Source organism: Podarcis melisellensis (assembly GCF_964234715.1).
Source record: "Podarcis melisellensis genome assembly, chromosome: 8".
Lineage (NCBI taxonomy): Eukaryota > Metazoa > Chordata > Lepidosauria > Squamata > Lacertidae > Podarcis > Podarcis melisellensis.
Window position 1 is genome coordinate 19,348,309 of NC_138540.1, and position 27,398 is coordinate 19,375,706.

At 46.2% G+C, this 27,398-nt stretch overlaps 2 protein-coding genes and 1 long non-coding RNA gene across 8 annotated transcripts in view; 1 reads left to right on the forward strand and 2 right to left on the reverse strand.

Annotated features, from left to right (window-relative positions):
- Positions 1–10,108, reverse strand: part of NOC2L (NOC2 like nucleolar associated transcriptional repressor) — a 78,474-nt gene extending 68,366 nt beyond the window's left edge. For 2 of the 4 annotated variants that reach the window (XM_081923567.1, XM_081923565.1), the window contains exons 1-2: positions 9,945–10,097; positions 1,485–1,664 (exon numbers count right to left, since the gene is read on the reverse strand). In XM_081923567.1, the coding sequence (XP_081779693.1) occupies positions 1,485–1,664; positions 9,945–9,979 (215 nt within the window). In that variant the 5' untranslated portion in view covers positions 9,980–10,097. Of the gene's footprint in view, positions 1–1,484; positions 1,665–3,172; positions 3,322–9,944 lie in introns of those variants that run through there. The other 2 variants (XM_081923566.1, XM_081923568.1) reach the window with 2 other exon arrangements.
- KLHL17 (kelch like family member 17) overlaps positions 6,970–27,398 on the forward strand; it is a 32,840-nt gene continuing 12,411 nt past the window's right edge. The window contains exons 1-4 of one of the 2 annotated variants that reach the window (XM_081923649.1): positions 6,970–7,513; positions 22,482–22,741; positions 24,018–24,139; positions 26,797–27,018. In XM_081923649.1, coding sequence (XP_081779775.1) covers positions 22,531–22,741; positions 24,018–24,139; positions 26,797–27,018 — 555 coding nt within the window. In that variant the 5' untranslated portion in view covers positions 6,970–7,513; positions 22,482–22,530. Of the gene's footprint in view, positions 7,514–8,237; positions 8,341–22,481; positions 22,742–24,017; positions 24,140–26,796; positions 27,019–27,398 lie in introns of those variants that run through there. The other variant, XM_081923650.1, reaches the window with a different exon arrangement.
- The window catches only part of LOC309376982, a 54,661-nt gene continuing 37,442 nt past the window's right edge, over positions 10,180–27,398 (reverse strand). The window contains exon 6 of one of the 2 annotated variants that reach the window (XR_014171331.1): positions 10,180–10,322. This is a non-coding gene — a long non-coding RNA (uncharacterized lncRNA). Of the gene's footprint in view, positions 10,323–26,833; positions 26,932–27,398 lie in introns of those variants that run through there. The other variant, XR_014171332.1, reaches the window with a different exon arrangement.

Genomic DNA, 27,398 nt, shown 5'->3' on the forward strand with positions numbered 1-27,398 from the left:
AGGCTTATAGGAAACTTGCAAGCAAGACCCAAACACAGCAGTACTCTCCTGCCTCTAACTGCGCAGAAAGAGCACAGTCATTGTGGCTAGAAGCCATTGACAGCCTTAATCTCCATTACTTTCTCTAATCCTCTTTTAAAGTTGGAGACCATCATCGCCTCCAGGGAGATCAAGTTCCATAGTCTATGTGTTGCATGGAGTACTTTTTAAAAATCTGCCCTGAACCTTCTAAGATTCAGCTCCACTGCATGTCCACGAGTTCTAGTGTTATGGGAGAGTCAGAAAATATTTCCTCTACCCGCTTTCTCCATGCCATGCATAATTTTATAATCTTGTGTCATGTCACCTCTTATTCGCCTTTCCTCTATCTTTTTTTAATTTCAATGGGTCCCCTCTAAGTACATCTGAATACAGTCGTACCTTGATTTTCAAACAGCTTAGTTCTCGAACGTTTTGGCTCCCAAACGCCGCAAAACCCAGAAGTGAGTGTTCCGGTTTGCAAACTATTTTTGGAAGCCAAACGTTCAGCGGGGCTTCCACGGCTTCTGATTGGATGCAGGAGCTTCCTGCAGCCAATCAGAAGCCGCGCTTTGGTTTCCAAACGTTTTGGAAGTCGAATGGACTTCTGGAATGGATTCTGTTTGACTTCCAAGGTATAGTTATAATGGAGAAAATTATGAATAATTTTCTCCATTATAACAAGGGCTAGAACCACCAGACACTTTTTATGACTTGGTGTTCTTTCATTACATATACAGCAGAACCATCATTTTCAAGACGACTCTTCTCACAAGGCTGGCAAATCTGGAACTATATTTGATAAATTGATAACGCTGATAAGTCTTTAGTTGGGTTTTTTTTTTTTACCCATGTGCAACTGCACTCATTCTACATGCCTATTTTATAGATTTGTTTTTCATCTGTTGCTGTATTTGCTCTCTGTTTTACAGTGGTACCTCGGGTTACATACGCTTCAGGTTACAGACTCCGCTAACCCAGAAATAGTACCTCGGGTTAAGAACTTTGCTTCAGGATGAGAACAGAAATCGTGCTCCGGCGGTGCGGCAGCAGCAGGAGGCCCCATTAGCTAAAGTGGTGCTTCAGGTTAAGAACAGTTTCAAGTTAAGAACGGACCTCCGGAACGAATTAGTTAACCCAAGGTACCACTGTATATACATTATAATATGAAAAAACAAAACATTATGGGGGGGAAGCTCTGAGTAAACTGTAGTTGGATATCATTTATTTTATTTTTTATTTGAACAACTCATATACCCTCAAACTACAAGAGTCTCCAAGCGCTTTACAAAGATGAAATATATAAAATAAAAATTAGCTAAAACTATTACTCTAATGCACTCTACTTCACTGTATTTCAAATGTTTTTTTAAAAAAATATTTTCTGTGGTTTGTTTGTACATTTCAAAATGTAATGAAAAGCATTTTAGAAAATTCTAAAAACAAGGAACGTTTTCCTCTCTTACTTTTCCACGGCTTTCGATTTTAGCCCCCCTTTCTTCTTGACGGGGGCCTTCCCATTCTGGCTGAGCTTTTTATGAACCCCATCCTCTCTGGAATTGAAGGCTTCCTCCTGTAACTCGTCATCCGCGTCAGAATCAAATCCGGAAGTCAGGAACTCATCCACACTCAGCTCAGCGAGTTTTCTGTTCCCAGGGAGGCAAGGGACAAAATGGGTAAACAAAAGACAAAGAACAGAGTTTCAAAAAACAAGAGAGGTGTGAACATCGCTGGAAAAATCTGCCTTTCAGATGTCAAGAGCATCAACCAAGGACCATAGCTCAGGATTGAATGGCCACAAGCCTGGGCAAACGGAGGACTTTCCTACCTCATTCTTTCAGTTGCAATGGTCTGACTGCACTGCCTACTGATAATTATTTAGTAATTAAATGTATTTATTTAAATTATGTATATAACAGCAATTGATTTTAATGCATCTATGGGGGTTTTTTTTTGTCTGTCTGTTGGGTTGTAAGTCACTTTGGGCAAGAGAAAGCAACTAACAAATTTAAAGAACTGTGAGGGGAGAGAGACTTTCTGTTGTTCATCAGGCAATGGCTTTTTCCACCTGCCTTACCCCACCTTTCAGCTCTAGCTAGGAGCCTTTCCCAAACCATGACTTTTGAGAACAGCAGAAGCAGCTGGGAGAAAAGAAGTTCAAGGATATTTTAAAACAATTAATTTTATAAGTTATGAATCCTTGTTTCTCAATGTGATCCTTTTACACGGTTTTGCATGTTTCGTGCATTGTGACTTGAAGTTATTTTTATTATCGTTTAGCAATTGTATCAGATTAGTTTCTGGGTTCAATTCAAAGGGCTGGTTTTGACCTCTAAAACCTTATGTGGCCCAGGACCCTGAATACCTCAAGATGGCTGTAAGTTGTTTTAAACCGTTTTTAACATTGCATGTTAATTTTATGTAACCCACCCTGAAACCTAGTAAGAAGTCTGCTGGGTCAGGCCAATGGCCCATATAGTTCAGCACTGTTTCTCAGGAAAAAAAGAAAATAATTCCTACAGTGTTCAATGAAATGAATTCCCAGCTTTTTGTATTATTATTGTTGTTGTTGCTATTAATTTATCTGTATATCTACTTAAGGCCAAAGCAGATTCCTAAGCGAAGTATAAAAACCCAACTACGTAAAGATTAAAATATGAGCACCTGTAATTAAAACACACGATAAAAACAACTCCATAAACACTGATCATGAAGACACACAAGTAACCAATTCCAATAAAAACAGATCCAGGGATTAGAAGATGAAAAATTGTTCCATTAACTTCCCAGGTGTTCCTTGCAGCCCCCACGATTTAGGGAAATCCGCAAACACGCGCAGGGGAAACGGATTATAACTTCTATTACGCTCTTTCTCCACAGCCCGGATTACCGCAAACCATGCAAACCCTCCAAGGGGACAGTTGGGGGATATCTTGGGAGCGAGCACATTTGCAAAGCTACGGTGGGACCGGTCCGGTTTCAAAATGGAGGCGGGACCGCGTGATGAGATTCCTGAATTACTTAAGCATTTGGGCTCGACGACCCTCGGGGATTCCTTCCAACTCTACCATTCCATGATATTCTGCATCTTCTAGAAAAAGAGCTAGCTCTGTTAAACGCCTGCGAGGCTACCTGGCTGCAAAGCCACACTCACCTCTTGCTGGAAGCGGCCATGCTTTGCGCTCGCGCCTCCGTCCGCTCCCAGGAGCAGCAACGTGGTCCGGGCACTTCCTCTCCCAAAATGCAACAGTAGCAAAGAGGAGGAGGAAGAAAGAGGAGGAGGAGACTGGAAGAGAAGCCGGCCCCGGTTGATCTTTAGGTTCACGGGCCCGGCGAGAGGAGGGAAAGAAACGGAATCAGGCTTTGAACAGGGCACGAAGCGGGCGGGCGAGTTTGCGCACAGACATACAAAACCGATTCCGGGGAAATGTTGCACTGTTGAATTTCACAGCTTGGAGTTGTGTGCGCGCGCAGGCTCTCAGATATTTAGAGGTGCCAAGGGACTGTTGCACGAGTGATAGGGAACGGTGGGGACTCGCCCAGAGTAGAGCTTGAGAGCCGCAGTGACTGCTGTGCACAACACGCATTCAAAGCACATCCCTTCCGCGCCCAAAGAAGAAGAGTTTGGACTTGATATCCCGCCTTTCACTACCCTTTAAGGAGTCTCAAAGCGGCTAACAATCTCCTTTTCCCTTCCTCCCCCACAACAAACACTCTGTGAGGTGAGTGGGGCTAAGAGACTTCAAAGAAGTGTGACTAGCCCAAGGTCACCCAGCAGCTGCAGGTGGAGGAGCGGGGAATCGAACCCGGTTCACTAGATTACAAGTCCACCGCTCTTAACCACTACACGACACTGGCTCTCTACTGGTGAGAGCCCAAAGAATCCCAGGAACTGTTTACCCCTTGCAGAGCTACAGTTCCCAGCACCCTTAAAAAACTACAGTTCCCAGGGCTGGGGGGGGGGGTAAGACGTGGATCTTCTAAAAGGCATGGGTAGGCAAACTAAGGCCCAGGGGCCGGATCCGGCCCAATCGCCTTCTAAATCCAACTCGCGGACGGTCAGCGTGTTTTTACATGAGTAGAATGCATGCTTTTATTTAAAATGCATCACTGGGTTATTTGTGGGGCATAGGAATTCATTCATTCCCCCCCCCAAAAAAAATATAGTCCGGCCCCCCCAAGGTCTGAGTGACAGTGGACCGGCCCCCTGCTGAAAAAGTTTTCCCACCCCTGTTCTAAGGAAACAGTAGCCCCGCCCCTCCGAATGTTGAAGTGATCTATTTCTCCCTTTGAGAGTGGAAGAGGAAGTTGAGACTAAAAAAATATGGGAGATCTTGCTTCACTGGAAAAAGAAGCCCCTTTCCAGAGGAAGGACAGACATAGGAACATAGGAAGGCACCTTATACCAGCTCAGACCGTTAGGGCCATCTAGCTATGTTCGTATTGTAAATACGGTACTGACTGGCAGTGGCTCTCCAGGGTTTAAAACAGACAGGAAGCCTCTCCCAGCAGATGAACCTGGCACCTTCTGCATGCAAAACAGAGGCTCTGCCACTGAGCTATGACCCTACCCAGTGGGAGCACAGAGCAGTTGGCAATACTGTATCTCATAGGTCACACAATACAGAAAAAAATGTTAACAACACTGAAACTACATATACAAAGCAACAGTGCTGGCAAGAAGGCTGGTTACATTTCAAAGGTACTGTATATAGGTAAAAAGATAATATGTTCACCTTGCTTGTGCCTAAGTGATGCCAACATGGGGGGCAGCAAAAGGATGTGATTTAGGAGAGAATTTCGTAATCAGAGGGGCCACTGCTGAGAATGCCCTGCCTTTCATCATCCCTTACCCAGCAGAAGCTACGGTAAATGGAGAATAACAACCAGGGCATCCCTTAGTGGATCTTAAATGACTGATAGGGCGGTACTTGGGGATATTTTTGTCCTTCTGCAAAACCTTGTGGTCTCCCTTGTGGCCTGCTGATATGTTCCACTTGTGTTTGGGTTGGTGCTGTTTTTGCTACATAAGGCTTGGCACTCACCATCTGGACATCAGAAATAGAGGGAATGGTGATACAGTACTTAGCATTTACATTTTGTCCACAAATGTTTATGCCACAATAAGTCTTTTAAAAAGTGCCCCAAGACTCTATTATCTTCCTGCTTTATCCCCGCCCCGCCCTCGGCAATACTTACAACAACCCTGCAAACTATTTATATTGCAGATAGGGGATAGTGAAGCTGTGTATACACTGCCCCTTTAAAGCACATCTGAAGGACATTATTTCACTCAAAGAATTCTGGGGGCTGTAGTTTGTTAAGGGTTGCTGGGTACAGTGGTACCTCGGGTTAATACTTAATTCATTCCGGAGGTCCGTACTTAACCTGAAACTGTACTTAACCTGAAGCACCACTTTAGCTAATGGGGCCTCCTGCTGCTGCCGCACTGCTGGAGCACGATTTCTGTTCTCATCCTGAAGCAAAGTTCTTAACCTGAAGCACTATTTCTGGGTTAGCGGAGTCTGTAACCTGAAGTGTAGGTAACCTGAAGTGTATGTAACCCGAGGTACCACTGTATTGTAATTTAGCAAGGAGTGAACTACAGTGCCCAGAATTCATTGAGGGAAAGAATATACTCTGTGCTTTAAAGTTATAACGTGTACACAGCATGAGAGACAGTAGCGTACAGTCCAATCTTATGCATGCTTGTTTTGCAAATCAGTGGAGAAGATGATGTATTGTACCTGTTTTTTTAATCTGGAGAGAAGGTAGTGTAATATTTATGCATGGAATTCTCTCCCAATCGATATTACCTTAGATGCCTCTTTGTTATCCTTCCACCAGCAAGTGAAGGTTTTCCTATTCAGACAGGCCTTTAAAAACTAAGGTGCAGACGATGCTGATCACATTTCTGGTTCTGAATGTGTTCTGATATACAGTATTGTAATTATTTATTTTTAACATGTTTGTGTTTCTTACTTTGTATTTTATCATGTTGTTTTTAAATGTTTTTAGCCACTTTGAATCTCAACTTAGGATAAAAGTGGGGTATAAATATGTATAATAATAATAATAATAATAATAATAATAATAATAATAATAATAATAATTTGTTTATATATTTTGGATGGATATGTAACTTTGGACCATATTGGTTTTTGGCTACAAGCAATAAAGTTGGCAACGAATTTTATATCTAGAGTTAAACATTTTGGGTTGTATCCAGTTAAATTCTACTGTACCCATTGAAATGAATGGGTACAGGTCTTTTATGACACTGAATCAGAGTGGTGTTGAGTACAACCCCATTATGTGTCTTTTCATAGCATCATAGAATTGTAGAATTTCATAGAACTATAGAACTGTAGACATAAATGCAGACATATTTTCCCCAACATGGGTCTTGAACTCGTACTCTACCAGCAGAGCTTTTGCCTGCTTATGTTCAATAGCAATCATTGCCTGACAAGTGCTCAATGCAAAGGAGGCGTTTTACCAGTGTGGAGTAGTCATAAAGCTCTCTAAGTGACCTTGGGGCAACCTCTCTCTCTCAGCCTAACCTACCTCACAGGATTGTTGTGAGGATAAAATGGGGAGGGGGAGAAGTGTGTTCAGGTCCTTTGGAGAAAAGTTGGGATACAAATGTAATAATAAATAAGTTGTTTTGAACCGCTTTAAATAATGTTTAATATTGTGTTTTAGTATCAATGTTGTATTTTAATTATTGTAGGGGACCTCAGAGTGAAGGGCTGGTATTAAAATGTAATAATAAACAAACAAACATGGGGGGAGTATCCAAAGATGGGCTTCAGGGGGCACAAAAATGGGTTTGTTTTGTGCCCAAAGCAATAAAATGAAGTGTATGCTTCCCCCCTTCCGTCTTTTTGCATTTTTAATGCATTTTGTTTCCTTTTTATTGTTTCACTTTATTTCGTTCAATAAAAATATTTCCCATAAAATGTATGCAAAATGTGCATATTTGCTTTAAGTGATTTTTTTGGGGGGAAGGGGGTCCATAGCTTTCCTCAGATCCTCCAAGAGGTCTGTGACCTCAAAAAAAGGTTGAGAACAGCTGATGTAAAGACACTCTTCTGTATCCCCAAGGAACAGTCTACACAGCACGACCCACCGTTGCAAAACTGCAGAGCGGGCGGCGACTTTACACACACACCAGCACAGACACACAAATCTAACAAGCCTTCCTTTTGATTATTGCTGTAGAGCCCAGGGTGGGGGAAAGTGCTGGTGTTTTTTCCACTGTTAAGGGAAGCAAAGAAAGACGGACCTGATATGTGCAAAGAGAAGAGAGAGTAAGGAAGGAGAGAGGAGTATAATCCAGCGGGAGGCTTTTGCCGCTGTTAGCAATCGCCCCATCAGCTGGGAAAAGCAATTTTTGCACCGGCTAACTTTTTTAAAAATCCATCAATCTGGAGAGCAAAGTGCCTGACCACGGAAAGCACCTTTGCTTTCTAGCCCTGGAGGTGTCAACTGGGTGAGTACGGTCTTTTATTCACAATTCTCTGATTATTATTATTATTATCATTTATTATTATTATTATTTCTAACGGGGGAAATTCATAATAGAAGCAACCACCGGTTCTGAACAAGAGAGGCAGATTATTTACAGGATTGCAGCCTAAACGTGGGTCCATTGCAGATGTGTGTGTCTCGTTTTATTGTATAATTTTATGTGCTACCTGCAATGGCTCCATTTGGAATTCTCACGCAGCCTGGGTACCGCATTTTGCAGGACCGGGAAGGTTGGCGGTGAATCTCAAACGCACACTTTTGCACGCAGCCTGCCCGTGCGCTTCCTCGAGAGTAAACCCCAGGGTCCTCAACCGGGTTTTACTCCCAGGAAAGTGTGCCCTAAAGCTTGCAGCCTCGCCCCCGTTTCCCCCGCCTCTTCTCTCTCCCCCCCCCCCAGTGAAATGGGCTGGCTTTCATTTCTCCTTTGTTACTCTTTTTGAGTTTTCCTTGCACACACACAAGCCCAGCCTGGCTTGTTTGATGGAAATAGGATGGCTGCGTGCGATTGCAAGCGCTTGCCTCGCTTTGCGCTAGGCGCTGTACGATTTGAGACGCCAACGAACAACAATGCAGCCACCACAAAATCCTTCATCTGTTGTGGCAGGGGAGGAGGATCTCGTTATGGGCTGCACGTTTCCAAGAAACTGCGGCTCAAATAATCTGCTGCAAGGCGTCGATCGGATGGGGCAAAGCACGGGCCCCGATCCCGCTGCTAGTGAGGGTGTTCGTGTTGCGGTTGGAAGCTTTTGAAGACACGCGCTGGTGTACCGGCGAGGGGGGTTATCTGAGGTGACTGCCGTATTTCAGACAACTGCAGTCTAGCTCTCGCTCCTTTAATTTAATGTTTTTGAAAAGAGCCGGATTTGTCATTGTGGGGTGCAGCGGGTGCACAACCCTTTAAAGGAAGTGAGTGGCTGCGGGGGGGGGGATGGGATGCAGGTTTTGCGTGTGCGCGCCTCCCCCCACCCTCGCCCCGTTCCCAAATGCTCCAGTTGCAGTATCAGAAGCCTGCATTGCTGCTACCCAGATCAGTTTTGTATGTGTGTATTTTTTAAAAAAATTTTTAAGGAGGCTATCCGAGTTTGCATATCCTGGCAGGATCCCGCTGCTGCAAATATATACAGTGTGTGTATGTCTTTCAAAGCAAAACTAATTCTTCCACCAGCCCCATCTGAAAACTAACCTACTGCCTATTTGCTTTGCGTTTTCAAAGACAAATATGACCATTTATAAAACCGGGACTATAAAAAGATCGGGGGTGGGGACGAAAATATCTAGCTCCTCCTTAAATTTTTGTGTGTTAAATCGCCTTCCACCTGGTCCGTTTACATTTGCGTCAATTTTAGCCCTATGGAAAGTGGGGGGCGGGCGGTGGAATATGGACACAAAGGAATCTGTTTCTTAGGCCATCCGGAATATGTTTGCACTTTCTTCCTGACTGCACCCTCCTTTCTAGGCTGGGAATGCAAGGGAGAGATGTAATGATGCAAATCATGAGAAAGTATTAGTTGGGGGAGCACTATACTGCATACTCCCCCCCCCCCCAATTAAAAATTGACATTTTGAAAGTCTTTGTTTTGGCCTGCCTATTTGCAGAAAAGACTCCTAGTATATAAGAGCACTGAGAAGGGAAGGAGGCACCCAGCCAATACCACCCCCTTTGTAAATGTTCCTGCATGGCAACATGTGTTGATCACATTCACATGTTAGCATTTGAGTCAGATATTAAGCATACGTAAGTGGGGGAGAGAGATTACCCCCTCTAGAGGGAGGGTGTAAACTGCAATGCAAAACTGACCTTTTTGTGCATGGAGGGGGCTGTTCCTAATTGTTTAATGCATTCCACCCACCTTATTTGCTTCTGTTTTTAAATAATAATAATAAATTAAGTGCATCTTCTTTTCCCGTGCTACATTTAAGAAAGCATAACTCAGTCTTTCAGAAGCAATGGTTTTGTAACTCTCCAGCAACTTTAAAAAAAAAAATCATTGTAATAAAAGAGTCATACCCAGTGTCCTGTGAGAGAGCTGTTAGTCTACTGTTAAGAATGAAATTTCAGCCCAGTGCACCCACGCACACAGATGATGGCCCATTGCATCTCTGCATGAATAGCTGTTCTGGGCTTCCTTTTATTCCAGTCAGCCTACACTGAATGCAGGTAATTTTTGTTTTCATCACAAGATGTAATTTGAGCATTCAGTCACCCACACTACAAATATAACAGAATTACCTGCCTTCAGAGGAGGATCCCATTTGTGTCCCTGTGTGAGTCTCTGGTCTGAAGTTCCCTTATTCCAGTCAATCTTCCCTGTTACGGATCCTTCTGCCACATCTCATGATCAAATGAGACTGGTTCATTTACTCTCCTTCAAGTAGTGATTCAGGAAAATTACCTGCCCTGAGAAAGCTGACTGTTGTATTTCTGCATGACTGCCTGTTCTCACTTTGCCTCCTTCCAATCCATCTCTCCTGACAGACAGGTAACTTTGTGGCCTCTCTGAATCAAGTGCAGCTGGCAAATTCACTGGGGCATTAAAATAGCCTTAATTAAAATAAACAATCAAACAAAAATTAATAAGTATAACAATTAAAAAAGTTAAAACGAATCAGAAGTTCAGTTCAGTGGAATGCTTGCCTTAACAGGTATTTATTCAGTTACTCTCATGGCAGGAAGGCTAAGATGAATTGCCTCTGCTTTTAGGAGGCTGCTTGCTGAGTCTCTGCATGAGTCACTGCTTTCGCTCTGCTTCCTTCTAATTAGAGGGCTCAGTCTGAAACATATGGAGTACACATTCTTCCACAATCCAAAACTAAACTGCTGGTCATTTTAATTCAGACTTCGTGGGATGAAAAATGAAATGAAGGGTATCTTTCCCCAGGTGGGGATAACATTTCATTTCTTGGTATCCTAGGCGAGATGCCTACTGACAGTGCTTCAGAACCCATGCATACCTTTTGCAGCATAACTTTACCACACTGTTCAACAGTGGACCAGACTCCATAGGGAGATGGTGGACTCTCTTGTCTTGGAGGTTTTTGAGTAGAGGTTGGATGGCCACCTGTCACGTATGCTTTAAATGAGATTCCTGCATTGCAGGGGGTTGGACTCACTGGACGATCCTCGGGACCCCTTTCAACTCTACAGTTCTCTGACTCTATTACATCATGGTAGAAGCCCCATTGTCAGAGCACCACACAAGAATGAGTTGCTCTTTCTGACCTTCATCTAGCAATACTTGGATGTGGTACAGAGGTTCTTGGCTCCAGACCAGACTTCACCAATATGGTGCCCCCCAGATGTTTTAGACGACAGCTGTCACCAGCTCAGCCATGCTGGCCAGGACTGATAGACGTTTCAGTCCTAATCATCTGGAGGGTGCCAGGCTGGTTGAGAACCACAGAATTTTAGAGCTGGAAGGAACCCCATCAAACTGCCTGCCCAGTGCCAACCCTGCTGGGTGGAGCAGCAGGCTTTCTTCCACTGTTAGGATGACAGATGGTGGGGGATGCAGGTTGGAGCATGCCCCAGGATTGGGCCCATTTTGCTCAGCATGAGACTTGTAATCTTAGGGTTGTGCATTTGAGTCCCATGTTTGAGTTCCCATGCATTCCTGCATTGCAAGAGGTTGAACTAGATCAGGCATAGGCAAACTTGACCCTCCAGATGTTTTGGGACTACAACTCCCATCATCCCTAGCTAACAGGACCAATGGTCAGGGATGATGGGAATTGTAGTCTCAAAACATCTGGAGGGCCGAGTTTGCCTATGCCTGAACTAGATGGCCCTTGTGATGTAGTTGCCACACAGCAGGAAGAGAAAGGAAGGCATTGCCTAGCCTCCGAGGAGCTTAGAACACAAAAAGAGTTCATTCCAAGCCAACTCAACTTAGTAAACAGAGTCTAACACAGGAGCATAGGAAGTAGCCTTATACCAGAGCAGTGTATCCTAGCTCAGTATTGTTGACATGGGGTGTGTGTGTGCTTGTGGCCCTCCAGGTGTTGTTGGATTGCTAATCCCATCAATGCCAACCATTGATCATGTTGGCTGGGGCTAGTGGGAATCCAACACCATGTGAAGGGCCACAGGTTCCACGTCCCTGTTTTTAATCCATCTTAGTAAAAGCCAGAACAGCCGCTCATGTAGAGACACAGCAGTAAGCCTCCTTTTTCTGGATGGTTCTCCCAGTTCCCAGGCAATTTTAATACAGGGATGAGGAATCTCCCATCATCCCTGAACTGTTGGCCATGCTGGCTTAGGTTGATGGGATTTGGAGTCCAACAACATGGTCTACGTCTATTGGCAGGAGTTATCCAGAGGTTTCCGAGCAGAGGTTTCTGCAGCCAAAGTATGTGCCCTACCACAGGGGTGGGAAACCACCTTCAGCCTGAGGGCCACATTGCCTGATTGACAACCTTCAAGGGATGTGTGCAGGATACTGGCAGGTGGGACAAAAGCAGTTGGGCCAACAGTGAGGTATCTTACCTTTGCAGAGGAGACTCCATTCCAACCACTCAAAAGGCAGAGGTTTAGAACATAAAACGAACCTGCAGGATCAGGCCAGTGGCCCATCTAGTCCAGCATCCTGCTCTCACAGTGGCCAACCACTGTGGCTCGTAGCCATGGAGAGCCTTCTCCGTGCATACAGTGGTACCTCGGGATAAATACACTTCAGGTTACATACGCTTCAGGTTACAGACTCCGCTAACCCAGAAATATTACCTCGGGTTAAGAACTTTGCTTCAGTATGAGAACAGAAATTGTGCTCTGGCGACACAGCGGCAGCGGGAGGCCCCATTAGCTAATGTGGTGCTTCAGGTTAAGAACAGTTTCAGGTTAAGAACGGACTTCCGGAACGAATTAAGTACGTAACCAGAGGTACCACTGTATATCTAATCCTCTTCTAGAGCCATCCAAGTTGGTAGCCATTGCTGCCTTCTATGGGAGGAAGTTCTATAGTTTTAACTCTGAAGAAATACTTCCCTTTCTCTGTCCCAACTTTTCAAACATTCAGCTTTCTAGCATTATAAAAGTGGGAGAAGAATTTTCCTCTATTCACTTTCCATGCCATGCAGGATTTTATAATACTTATACATACAAATCTCTCTCTTTCTCCATCTAGGCAATACAAGAGGCACCAGAGTTCAGGGACTCTATTCCAGCCACGCAAAAGCCCTTAAGGAAGGTGTGAATCAGGGCTGGGAAAACGTGTCACCTGGGGAATCCTGAGGGCCAGACTGAGAGAGCTAGGGGGCCACATTTGGGCCCTCCGCCTCAGCCCCACTATTCCTGCTCTATACCACAAAGCTGCAGGCCCTTCCTTAAGCTCCATCAACGTTGCCCACAAGCCAGTGGGAGGCAGCCTGTAGGATTGAGGAACTGGATCCGTGTCTTACAGCAAAAGCAGAGAAAGGGGTTTGCAGCACCTGAAAAGTGTTGCTTGCTTTCTTTATTAAAATGTTTGCATCTCACCTTCCCATCAATACCCCTTACGGCACCAAATTAAAAATCTAAAAGCAAGCTAAGTAAAACAAAAAACAAAAAACCCCACACAAATTAAAGCAATTAAGAAGACAGCCGACAACAGATGGGATTAAAGCAAACAATATCTCAGCGGAAAGAACAATGGGGTTGCAATCTTATGTACACTTGTCTGGAAGCAAGTCCTGTTGAACTCAGCTGGGTTTCCAAACAGATGTGCATAAGAAGAGCTCTGAGGCTAGATCAGGCCAAAGGCCCACTTGGTCCTGTATCTTGTTCTCACAGTGGCCTTCCAGATACCTATCAGAAGCTTGTAAGCAGGTCCTGAGCACAAAAGCAGCACTCTCTGCCACTGAGAGTGGGAGTAATACATTGCCATCCTAGCTAGTAGCCATTAATAGCCTATCCCTCATGAATTTGTCTAATTTTAAAGTTATCCAAGTTAGTGGCCGTCACTGACTCCTCCTGATCCATAGTTTAACTATGAAGTACAGTGGTACCTCGGGTTACATACGCTTCAGGTTACATACGCTTCAGGTTACAGACTCTGCTAACCCAGAAATAATACCTTGGGTTAGGAACTTTGCTTCAGTATGAGAACAGAAATCGTGCTCCGGCGGCAGCAGGAGGCCCCCATTAGCTAAAGTGGTGCTTCAGGTTAAGAACAGTTTCAGGTTAAGAACAGACCTCCGGAACGAATTAAGTACTTAACCTGAGGTACCACTGTACTTTCTTTCATCTGGCTTGAATCTTACAATATTCAGCTTTGCTGGACATCCCTGAGTTCTAGTATCACAAGAGAAAGAGAGAAAACTTCTCCTCTGTCCACTTTCTCCACCACCCCTATCATGTCCTCTCTTGCTCACCTCGTCTCTAAACTAAGAAGCCCCAGACATTGTGACCTTGCCCCATAGAGGAGTTGCTTCACCCCCCTGGAACTGTTTGGTGGCTCTCCGTGCTCATTTCTGAACTTTTTATTGCTCTGTATGCATCCGCTTGCAACCCACAGGCATTCTTAGAAAGCTGCATTCTGGGTATTCAAAATGCGAGCAGCGAGTTTGAACAACCAGGCCTCTCTAGGGCAGATGTCCCACATTTCTGGTGACTCAAAATACTGGGGAAAGTTCAATTATCTTGTTTATCCCTGCCTGCTTTCCCTCCTGGTGTTACCCTGTGTCAGAATTTAGGCTCTAAACCTTTTAATGCAGGAGCTGACCTCTTATATTTTGTAAAGTGGCACACACAATAAATAAAGTAACCACAATGCGGGGTTTTGTTGACTTGCTGGAGCCCAAAGCAGCCTGCTCTGTAGGCCTGCCAACGCCTTGATCCTCCCTGTGCATGGCGTAGGGCACCTGTTGCCTTTGCCCGATTATGTGGACTGATTTTAAGCACCAGTTTGGATTTGAAGGCCTTTGGTTCTATGAAATGCCACACTGAACCCAACAGCTGGCATTGGAAGCTACCTGTGTTAGCAACAGAGAGGGTGATTAATTTTGTGGTTTGCGTCATGTCCTTTGAAACAACCAGGACTATTTTTAGGACGGCTTGGTTTGAGGGCTGCAAAAAAGAGATAGCGGATTTGCTTCCATAGTACACTATAGACTTGAGCTTTCAACCAAGATGGAAGGCTTAGCCGTTCAACACTACCTGAACCAAACAAGCAGACCTGATGGGTAATATTAGGACTGTGGGGCTAGAACATACTGAATAACAGAATAATAAACTGCCTCTGAGCGTGTGCAGAATATATTTCCATCGTTAATGACTGTGCATGGTAAAGCTAAACTATGGTTTTAGATAAATCACAGCTTGTTGTGACATCTGAACCCAGACAAACAGTGGTTAATCTTAATTGTAGATTACAAAGATGGCTTGTTTCAACAATGCTTATTTAAGATTAGCCACAGTTTAGAGCTCAGAGGGCACATTAAACTGTGGCTCATTTAAAATAGAAATGGAAGCTTCCAATCTCTTCCTTGCAGTCAAACTGAAGAAGGGGAAGCCCAAGTCTTGCTGCAGCTTCTAATGCTAAATTATAGTTTAGCACAATCTTGCATTTAACAGCTCACCTAGTACCACAGACAACCAGGAATTTCATGCAGGTGAGTGAGGAGGCTGGCAGAGGACAGACAGATCAAGCCATCCACCAGTCTGCTTGACTTCCCTGCTAGACACAGTGGACGGAAAGCATCATAATACACAACACACATGGAAATACAGTGGGCTAGTGAAAGAAGCATGGGTTGCTTTCTCTCTTTTCCGCCAGCTCCCTTGCAAAATGGTTGTTTTGTTTGTTTTTAAGTAGCCTAAGAGTAGCTATGTTTACTGACCAGAGTTCATAAGTAATTTCCAGGTTCTTCCCCACTTCCCAGGCTATAAAGTAGTTGAGGGTTAAAAACCAAAAAACAAGGTTTACTAAGCGTGAGGTGTTGGGTGTGGGTTTGTTTTAAAAAGAGAGAGAGTTCTGTATCTCTGCATGAGTTGCCATTCTGAGTACTACATTCCTGCTTGAAAATGTTACTCATACAAAGGTGCTGTGGGCAGCCTCATCTGAGAGAAGAAGAGTTTGGATTTGGTATCCTGCTTTATCACTACCCTAAGGAGTCTCAAAATGGCTAACATTCTCCTTTCCCTTCCTCCTCCACAACAAACACTCTGTGAGGTGAGTGGGGCTGAGAGACTTCAGAGAAGTGTGACTAGCCCAAGGTCACCCAGCAGCTGCCTGTGGAGGAGCGGAGACGCGAACCCGGTTCACCAGATTACAAGACTCTTAATCACTACACCACACCACACCACACCGGCAGGTTATTCCATAGCACCTATGCTTTGGCAGTGACCGAATAGTGCCTAGACAGAACCAAAGGATGCCCTAAGGAGGAGGGTTGGAGAGAGGTTCAGAACAGTGACTCTCCAGAGGCATCTGGCATTGGAAACACAGGCTTTATATGCAAGACTAATTTAATGTGAACATGCTAACACAGCCATTGAGTAATGACAATCTTTAGTCATGCTGGGTACAGTGGGCAGGATTTTCAGGTCAAAAGGTCTGCCTTGCAGCAGATCTTAGCCTGTCACCTTTTGGTTATAGAAATAGTCCCTTAGGAGCACCTGTTAATAGAGGGTGAACAGCTTCTGGCCTAACCCTGTCCAATATATGCCACTTTAGAAGCTTGCTAGCCAAATTTAAAGGTAAAGGTAAAGGGACCCCTGACCATTAGGTCCAGTCGTGGCCAACTCTGGGGTTGCAGTGCTCATCACACTTTTTTGGCTGAGGGAGCCATCGTACAGCTTCCGGGTCATTATGGCCAGCATGACTAAGCCGCTTCTGGTGAACCAGAGCAGCACACGGAAACGCTGTTTACCTTCCCTCCGGAGTGGTACCTATTTATCTACTTGCACTTTGATGTGCTTTCGAACTGCTAGGTTGGCAGGAGCAGGGACCGAGCAATGGGAGCTCACCCCGTTGCGGGGATTCGAACCGCCGACCTTCTGATCGGCAAGTCCTAGGCTCTGTGGTTTAACCCACAGTGCTACCCGCGTCCCTTGTAGCCAAGTTTAAAGGTAAAGTAAAGGTACCCCTGCCCGTATGGGCCAGTCTTGCCAGACTCTAGGGTTGTGCGCTCATCTCACTCTATAGGCCGGGAGCCAGCGTTGTCCGCAGACACTTCCGGGTCACGTGGCCAGCGTGACAAGCTGCATCTGGTGAGCCAGCGCAGCACACGGAACGCTGTTTACCTTCCCGCTGGTAAGCGGTCCCTATTTATCTGCTTGCACCCGGAGGTGCTTTCGAACTGCTAGGTTGGCAGGCGCTGGGACCGAACGACGGGAGCGCATCCCGCCGCAGGGATTCGAACCGCCGACCATACGATCGGCAAGTCCTAGGCGCTGAGGTTTTACCCACAGCGCCACCCGTGTCCCTTGTAGCCAAGTTTAGATGGCTTTAAAAGGGGATAAGATAAAAGATTTAGTGCTGTGTATGTACAGATCTGCTCTTTGTTGTTATATCAACAAAGTTTAGGTCCCCCTCCTATCAATAAAAGATTCATATATGCTAGAACATTAATCCAAAGTGAATTCTCCTGGAACATAAGTTTTTGCATTGGTGGCTCTGAAGTTCAACCTTTTAAAAAGACAAAAGGCTTTAATTTAAGAAGGGATGGGGGAAGGGATTGAGGACTTTAAAGTGTTCATATGTTACCCTTAAGCCAAATAGTTCCCAGGGCACTTCACCATAAAAAAAATCAATACAAAATTGCATGTAAACGGACATGAAACAACTAGCTGTTAATGACAGCAGATTAATATGGTTTAAAAGTCATTCCCAAGTTGCTCCTAGGCAACCCACTTCCTTAACTATTATTAGTTGAAAAAATGTTTGCTTAGGACAATAACTGTTTTGCATCTTACATTATTGAATAGAAGAGTTCCTTGTTCAGAGTTGCCATGGGCAGGCTCACTTGAAAGCATGCCACTCCATAGCATCTCTGCTTTGGCAGTGAATGAATGAGCCAAGGCAGAACCCAATGGTGCCCAGAGGAGACAGATTCAAAAAAAGTGTGCTCAGAACAGTGACTCTCTCAGAGCTACAACGATTACTTTCTTGGGATATAGGTTCATTAGGGCTCTCAGAATCCTTTAATTGTTGCTTTGATTTATTTCTCACGGAAAGCCAGGCACTTCTCTTGTAGCAAACAACTGTGCTCAGGATGATGGGTAAGGGTGAGGAATCCTTTTCACTCTTAGGGCTGCATTTCCTCTTGGAAAGCCTTTAAGAAGATGAGGAAGGAATGTCTGAAAAGATGCTACCTCCAACAGAGCTTGGAGTTTCATGAACAGAACTGGGATCTCAAAGCAAAGTCTGTTCCTAGTGAGGTTATAGGCTTCACACAGAGGGTAAGGAACAGGAACTGAGTCAGACCATTGGACCCGTCTAGCTCAATATTGTCAACACTGACTAGTAGCTGCTCTTCAGGGTTTCAGGCAGGGAGTCTTCTTTCCTATCCCTACTAGGAGATGCCAAGGATTGAACCCAGGACCTTCTGCATGCAAAACTGCTGCTGTACCATTGAGCCACGGCCCTTCCCTTAAGACACAGGAACATAGGAAGCCTCCTTATACTGAATCATGTCATTGGCCCATCAGCCTTAGTATTGTCTACACTGACTGGCAGCTGCTCTCCAGGCAGGGCATCTTTCCCAGCCAATGCTCCCAGAGATACGATTGGGGATTGAACCTGAGACCTTCTGTATGCAAAGCAGATGTTCTGCTTCCGAGCTATGACCTTTTCTCTTGATTTGTGCCCAGAGACAAGTTGTTTATGTTCTGCATTCTCAGGATTGCTGAACACATTGTCTTAAAAGATCCTGTGTATATATGACTGTGCAGTGTGGCAGCCTTCCCTTCAACTTGAAGAACTGTGGTCCTATCAGCCTATCAGTCCTATCTGCGACTGCTGCTGTTGAATGCCAGATTGGCTGTGTACCCATGACTTGATTGTAGATGGGAAGGCCGATCTGGCCTGCATCACTGAGACCTGGGTGGGTGAACAAAGGAGGAGTTGGTTTTACCCAGTTGTGCCCACCTGGGTACTCAGTACAGCATCAGGGCATACTTGAGGACCAGGGACGGGGTTGCTGTGGTCTATAGAGATTCTCTCTGTGTGTCTCTATCCAGGCTTTCTGTCCCACTGAATGGGGATCTTGAGTGTGTGTTCCTGGTGTTGGGTAGGTAATTGGGACAGATTAGAGATTCTCCTGGTTTACTGACCACCTTGGTTTCCTTCAGTCTCCCTGACGGAGCTGATCTTGGCGGCAGTGCTTGAAGACTCCTAGACTGATGGTTCTGGGGGACTTCAACATCCATGCTGAGGCAGTTGGCTCTGGGGTGGCTCAGGACTTCATGACTGTCATGACAACCATTGCATCCTCACTATACCATCTGGCAGAGCTTTTCCGGGTCTTCAGCACACTGGCCCAAAAGTGGTGGCAGAACGCTAGGCATTTTGAGGATAAAATTCCTTGCATCCATCAGGACCTTAGCTCTACAGTTACAGCAATTGACTCTCAAGAGATACACAGAGCACTGTCTAATCCTGTTTTGTTGGTTGAATTTCATTGATCCGGCTCGAGGATGTTGGCAAGGCGCTTGGATCGGCACAATCGATTACCTGTGCTCTGGACCCTTCCCCTTCTTAGCTGATAAAATCCAGCAGGAAGGAGACAGCTGTCAGGGCTAGGGAGGTGGTCAATACCTCTTTACAAGAGAGGATAGTTCCTGCCTGTTTCAAGGAGGCAGTGATCGCTTCTTAAGAAACCATCCCTAGATTCTGAGAACTTTGGGAATTACCAGCCAGTTGCCAACCTCCCTTTCTTGGACAAGGTTCTTGAGTGGGTGGCTGCTAACCAGATCCAGGTGTTCTTGGAGGAGACGGATTTTCTCCTTGATCTGTTGGTGGCTTTTGATGCCATCAACCACTGTATCCTCCTGGAGAGGCTATCTGAGTTGGGTGGCAGTGGTGGGTGTTACTATAATTAAATATACAAATACAGTAGATTGGTACCTCGGGTTAAGTACTTAATTCATTCTGGAGGTCCGTTCTTTACCTGAAACTGTTCTTAACCTGAAGCACCACTTTAGCTAATGGGGCCTCCCGCTGTGCCGCCGGAACACGATTTCTGTTCTCATCCTGAAGAAAAGTTCTTAACCTGAAGCACTATTTCTGGGTTAGCGGAGTATGTAACCTGAAGCGTAGGTAACCCGAGGTACCACTATAGTCCATGCAAATGCTAGGATGTTTCAGGACCCAGGATAGCTCCTGCACATGAAAGAGGTTGTCCCTATGAAAGTCCAAGCCCAGTTGAGAGTCCTTCCACCGTTATGCACATCCTTATGATTTGACCAGTTCCTGGGCCCTCAACCAAAGCTTTGATACAACGCTATTGAATGGTTGAAACTATTGTAATTGTCCCATCTAGCTTGTACAGTAGGACCTTTGGGAGAGTGCACTGCTTAGGATGGTTGCTCCTTGCCCCCAAGTTTTACACTACCCCCTGCACGGCTGAAAGGTAGGAACTACTCTGAGGGGTCTGCAGGAAGGGCACCACACGGGGGCTGTGAAATCTCCTAGCCAGATGACCGCGAGTCAGTGATGTTGCCATAGTGGAATCTTTTGGAAAGGCTAGGATGGAGATGGGGAACCTTCTCCAGTTGAGGGGCCGTATTCCCTTCCGAGGGACTTTCCAGGAGCCGGTGGTGGGTGGAGCCAGAGGCAAAAGTGGGTGCAGCAACAAATGTTTTTTGTTTTACCTTCATATAGGAGGCTACTTTCTTCACCCACATTCCTCCATCCAGACAAAAGGCAGGAGCAGAGTTCAATAACACATTCTAGCTGGGCAAAAACAAAGAGGGTGCAAAGTCAGGCTGGTGAGGGATGTGGCCTGGGGACAATTTTAAGGGCCAGTTAGAGAGGTCTGGAGGACTCCATTTGGCCCCCAGGCCTAAGGTTCCCCACCCAGGGGGCTGGGCTGAAACATTTAGGGAGCAGAAAAATACATTTTATCCCCCACCCTGAAAAAGTCTCACCTGCTGAAATCAGGCTGCTGGAGGGGAGCACATGGCCCACCTTCCACCCGTCATAATTATACCTTGCGCTTCCGCCACTGCATACTTTGCAAATGTTAATTCACCCGCCCGCTGCGCATCGTGCATTTGGCAGCTCCTTAACTTCACGAGATCTCCTCTCTCTTCCCATTTGCCTTTAGCTTGCACGATCAGCTGTATGTGGGCGGCTCTCAGGAGTCACATCCGTTCAGTCGCCGCTCGATGTCTCCCCTCGTTCCAGACGAGGACGGGAGTTCCCTCTCCTCCATCACAGGAAGCGCTCTGTATGCTTTGGTGCTCCCCCCCCCCCATTCTCTTCCGAGGCTGCAGGAAGCTTGGCATCTCACTGCGTCTGCACCCATCTGTCCATCTGGCTTGTAGCGTGTGCATGTGTGCGCTGCTTCGTGGTCTGATTCTCTTTGTCCCCATCGCCGTCTTCGTCATCGCTGCCGCCGCCTCCCTCTCCTTGGCATATGCGTCTCCCGCTTTTGGCAAGAATGAATTAAAACTGCTTCCTCTTCCTAGCTGAGGACCAGTTATTTTTAGGCACGCTCACACATACTCATAAGCCCTCGCAGCCGGCAGTGTGGAGGTGTTTGTGATGAATATCAAGGCCCGGATAAACATGCGTGTGACTTACTGCTGGTAGGCGGATCTGATGTGAGGCTGCTGAGTGGTTTTTAATTATTCCTTTTCATGATTATTACCGGCGAGGCGCCTGTGGTTATCACAATGCATGGCGCTCAGAGGCAGCGGCAGGGAGGCTTGTGCTTTGGAAGGAGCCTCGGGCAAAACTGTATGCCTCCCCCCCCACACACACACCATTCAGGATTTAAATGGATAAAGTCCAGTTCCACCCAGCATCCAAGGTAGAACATAAGAGCAGCTCTGCTGCATCAGGCCAGTGGCCTCTTTAGTCCAGTATGCTGTTCTCACAGTGGACGGCCAGCTGCCCTTTCTGGAAAGTGCACAAGCAGGGCCTGAGCGCAACAGCAACACTTCCCTCTTGTGGTTCCTAGCAAACCGGCATTCAGAAGCCTACAGCCTCTGACAGTGGAGGCAGAAGATAGCCATACTGGCTAGTAGGCACTTGATAGCCTTCTCTTCCATGAATTTGCCTGATCTAAATCATCTCCACATAATGCAATGATGAATAACATAAGGAGTTCCCTGCTGGATCAGGCCAGGGGAGCATCATAGTCCCACATCTGGTTTTCATAGTGAATGGAGGTAAAAGAGGATTGGACGAACTCATGGAAGGTATCAGTGGCTGGTAGCCATGAGAGCTGTGTTCTGCCTTCATTGCCAGAGGCAGTATGTACTCAGGTCCTGCTTTCCTTTGGGGCTTCTGGTTGGCCACAGGGAGAACAGGATGCTGGACTAGCTGGGCCTTTGGCCCAATCAAGCAGTGCTCTTATGCTCTTGTTCATCATGCTCCCCTTGGATGGCTTTAGAAGCGGATTCGACACATTGATAGAGGGCAAGGCTGGCAATGGCTGTTCCCTCCGCTGTTGGAGGTAGCATGTCTCCGAACGCCAGCTGCTGGGAATTGCAAGCAGTGGGAGTTGCTGTTGGGCTCAGGGCCTTCTTTGGGGCTTCCCAGAGGCATCTGATTGGTCATTGTCCAAACAGGATGCTGGTGGGCTTTTGGCTTGATCCAGCTGCCAGGCTCTTCTTACCTTCTTATTTTCCACTTTTGCATTCATATAGGGTGCTTCTGGTTGGGGAGCTGAAATGTTGCAAGGAGGTCGTCGGCTGCAGGATGTTGTTGTTTAAACCAAGGAGCAGAGTTTAGGATCCAAAACTGTGATTAATCTGCTTCTTGTCCTTCCCTAAAATGTTTCTTCAGAGAGGCTGAGAGGGCGCTGCCACGAGCCAGGAACGACCCGCCTGCAGCCATGGAAAGCGGAATGCAGCTCCTAAACCGGGATGGGCACAGTATCTCCCACAACTCGAAACGGCACTACCACGACGCCTTCGTCTGCATGAACCGCATGCGGCAGCGATCCTTGCTCTGCGACATTGTGCTGCATGTGGCCACCAAGGAGATCAAGGCCCACAAAGTGGTGCTGGCTTCCTGCAGCCCTTACTTCCACGCCATGTTCACAAGCAAGTATCTCTACCCAAATCTTCTTCTTGCTCCTTGCCTCAGTTGCCTTGAAAGTCTGCACCCAGATGGTTCATGTTCTGCTCCAGTTGAGGCAAAAATTCTGCAACCTGTAGAAATTCTGCAAGTCGAGTAGACTTTTAATTGGTGCCATTCCTCTTGCTGCACATAATTCATTAATCCTGATATTCTTTCTGCTTTGAGACTTTCCCTTTCAGGTGAGCTGCAGAGCAGAGTTTCTCGAAGGGTGCATTAGATAACTTGCAAATGAACTTTAATAGGTGCATAATTTAATCTGATGTTACTACTCATGGAGAAGGGAAAAGGGACTATGTGGGGCACTGATGCCTCATATTTAATTATTTTTTATATTTATATCCTGCCCTTCTTTGTAAAGGAGTCAAGGATGGCAAACACTTACATAATAATAATAAGAATAATAATAAGAAGATATCCCTTAATCATGACATATATATAGCAGACATTTTGGGTTCTACCCAAATAAATCCTATTCAGAGCAGATCTATTGAAATTAACTGGTCTGTGTTAGTCAAGTCCACCCAGTATAAACCAGCATGGGTCGCTAAGTGAGGGGGGGAGCTATTGGTAGTGTTGTCTCTGGCTTTTTTAAAGAATCAACCCCTCTTCCTAGGGAACTCTGGGAAATGTAGCTGTGAGGAGAATGGGAGGGAGTCTCCTAACAATTCTCAGCACCCTTAAAAGACTACAGCTCCCAGGAGTCTTAGACGAAGCCACAACAGTTTAACATTACAGTGGTACCTCCGGTTGCGGACGGGATCCGTTGTGGAGCTCCGGTCAGATCCCGAGGTTTCCGCAGCTGGAGGGACCGCTTCTGCGCATGCACGCACGATGGTAGAGCGCTTCTGCACATGCACACGTGGTAAAAACCCAGAAATATTCTTCCGGGTTTGCTGCTTATGTATCCCAAAGTTTACGTTAGTAGAGGGATACGTAAACGAAGGTAAGACTGCATATGATACTGCTTTAAACGTATAGTGCAGATGGGGCCAAGTCTGAAGCAAGGGCTTCTCTCAGACCTCTAGGACTTGTGATTGTTGCTACCCAGAGATGAATTTGGGACTTTCTGCAAAGAAAGCATCTGTTCTGCCACTGATCTGCGGCTCCTCCTCCTCCAAAGGGCTGGATGGGCCTTGGCTTTTGCTGGGCACAGTGACCACAATAAAGCACCTAGGGGTTTCTGCTTAAGATACCCATGGCGTCCTCATGGAGTTCCCTTGTGTTTCCTTGCCACCGCAGATGAGATGAGTGAAAGCCGACAGACCCACATAACACTCCATGATATCGACCCGCAGGCGCTGGAGCAGCTGGTTCAATACGCCTACACGGCTGAGATTGTGGTGGGAGAAGGGAACGTACAGGTAAGATGGACCAGAAGGACCAGCATCTTTTCTATGGTTTCTTTGGGAACTGTCCTCTCCTGCCTCACCTGCACCCTCTGCTGTTAAGCGGCAACACTGCTGTGGCATCCTGGTCTGATGCCAGGGACAAAAGTGGCAGGACCACGGACAGCTCCGAGAGAGCAACTTGCTCAACAAAGGTTGGGAGCAGGCTGAGGCCTTTGGGGTCTCCAGACTTCTTCCTCCTGGCTCTGCCCACCTTGAGGGTACTTCAGAACCTTTGGCCTGAAAACAGGCATGGATCCTCCATTCCACAGCTTTCCTTCTGGTGGGCTCTCAGCCCAGCCAGACTAGAGACATGTGGTTCTTCAAGCAAAGGCATCAATGAGTGTTCAGCCTTGGTGGTCTGGAAGTTCTTGCCCAGCTACCTGAGGTGTGATGGTCTGCATACCTTCATGCAGCCAGGTCTGAGCCCTGACCCAAACTAGCTCCCCACTTGGTGCCTCTGCAGCCTCCGACTCTTTGTCCAGATCGGTGCTGGGTGCAAGGGCCATGAAAGCTGCTGCTGCGCTGCCCCACCAGGTGAGCCATTCCTTTATATTTCCTTCTGTTTCCAGTGTTCAGGGGTGGGTGTTGACATTTTTGTAGTCAAAATCGCACACACGCACAGAGGTTGGTATCAGTAGGCTTGGAGAAATTCCCCCTGCAGAGAACCCTCAATTCTTGCAGCTGTACAACAATAAACTTGAGTGGGGGCGGGAATCCTAACAGAAGATCCCCTCAGCCCCACATCACCCCCAAAAAGCCCCACCCCAATGAGGACTGAGCAAAGGGGACAGTTGGAGAGATGGGTGAGAGAAGGAGTGGAATGGAGCATCTTGGATATGGGCAAGGAGCATTCCACATGGCCATATGAGGTTCCTGGGTCCGTCTTGTTTAATGTCTATTTATGTTTCAAAACTAAATTGCAGTGGCACCTCCAGGCCCCTGAACCACAGATGCTGCCTGCCTGTAATCTTATATATTGCCCTCCCTGCAATTCCCGATGATGTCACATGATGGCTGGCCGGGGCTTTGTTTGCTGCTGGTCTTGCAGTGCTTCCAACAAGGCTGGCTCAGCTGGCCTGGAGCAACCCCTTCTCTCTCCCCATCTGTGGATCTCTCTAGGGTTTTTGTAGGTTCCTACCAGAAGGTGATGGCTGAAAGACTGCTCAGCGCAAAACCAGGATAATCGAGGGAAGCCTTGGTCCAAAGTAGAAGCTTCCCTGCTATGTTTGCGCTGACTGCACAGTGAAAAATGATGACACACAACTTATCAAAATGCAAGAAGCAGAAGTGTTCTTAGTGCTATGGGGCTGGGGCACTCTTCTCTCCTGCAGCTTCCAGGACCTGGTATTCAGGAGCATTGCTTCCTCAGGGATAGAATTGATAGCCTTGCCTCCATGAATTTGTCCAATCCTCTTTGAAAGACATCCACGTTGGTGGCCTTCACTGCCTCCAGTGGGAATGAGTTCTAGCAAGATCGGACCCTGCCCATCAGCTGGTGTCACCTAAAGATGTTAGCTGATTGGCAGGTGGGTGTGGTTTGGGGAGGAAATGACTTCACAGGCCAATTTAGACCCCTTGGTGGGCCAAGATCGTTTCCTTGTGTTTTTTTCCCCCCTTGGAAGATTTCTTAAATAAGTTTTCCAAAATTTCACACATACATTTCAATACATAATAAAAACTTTTTTTTTTTTACTTCCCACTCCCTTTTCCATGTTTTTTTTTCTGTTTCTCTCCCTGTGCTACATCCTGTCTACTATCTCTTAAATCTTAACAAAACTACTATAATCTTTAATCCATTCTGTTGCTCATAATTCAAATCCTCCTTGCGTGTTTACCATACGATAATATTCCTCTAAATAATCCGAAAAGGATTTCCATTCTTCCACAAAACCTTCATAGTTAGGTTCTCTTATTTTAGCTGTTAAATTTGCCAATTCTGCATAATCCATCACCTCACTTATCCATTCTTCTTTAGTGGGTATTTCTGCTTCTTTCCATTTTTGTGCATGGAGAATCCTAGCTGCAGTTGTTTCCTTGTTACATATATCGTACGTGTCACTTTGTAAACAGCTTAGCAACTGTCTTTAAGTCCATAGCGGTATATAAGGAGGCAGTGATGGTCACCAACTTGGATGGCTTTAAAAGAGGATTAGACGCATTGATGTAGAGGGCTTAAATGATGTTTACCAGCTGCAATGGCTATGATCTGTCTTCATAGTTGGCTGCAGCAATGCTTCTTAATAGCTATTGTTGGAAACATCAGGAGGAGAGATTGCTCTTGTGCTTGAATACTGCTCATTGGTTCCCACATGCATCTGGCCGGCCACTGCAAGAACAGGATGCTAGACCAGGTGGACTATCGGCCTGACCCAGCAGGGCTCTTCTTAAATATATTAAATAAAAATGACCTGCAGCCTAAAGGCTCCCCACCCCATGCGTCCTGATTCAAGAACTGTAACATGTTTGGAAAGTCCTTCTCTGTAGGTCTCAGCTTTTAAGATTGTTTCTTGCGTGTCAGGAGAAGGATGGAAGAGGATGTTTCACGGTGGCATTAGGACCAGGAGTGTCAGGACCAGCGAGGGTTGTGGGGAGTGAGATACCTGCCTGTGACAGGCTTTTTTGCCTTGCAGACACTGCTTCCTGCCGCCAGCCTCCTCCAGCTGAACGGGGTGCGGGATGCTTGCTGCAAGTTCCTGTTGAGCCAGCTGGACCCCTCCAACTGCCTGGGCATCCGGGGGTTCGCAGACACACACTCCTGCAGCGACCTGTTGAAGTCGGCCCACAAATACGTCCTGCAGCACTTTGTGGATGTCTCCAAGACAGAAGAGTTCATGCTTCTGCCTCTCAAGCAGGTAAGAGATTGCGCGGCCCTTTTTTCGCCTTGTGTGACAGGTTTCGTGAATGGTATGAAGCAGCACCAGGGTTCACTTACCTGCTTGAGATTGAGGCTGCAATCTACCTTTGCAAATGAAATCCACAAAACGTTTTAGTAGCACAAACTAAAGGTATATTGCAGGCTTCTTCAACCTTGGCCCTCCAGATGTTTTTGGCCTACAACTCCCATGATCCCTAGCTAGCAGGACCAGTGGTCAGGGATGATGGGAATTGTTGTCTCAAAACATCTGAAGGGCAGAGGTTGAGGAAGCCTGGTATAATGAGTGATCAATTCCCCCATCCCCCATGTTTGGTTTTGCACACAGACACTCAGTCCCATCAGTTTATGCAAATGTCT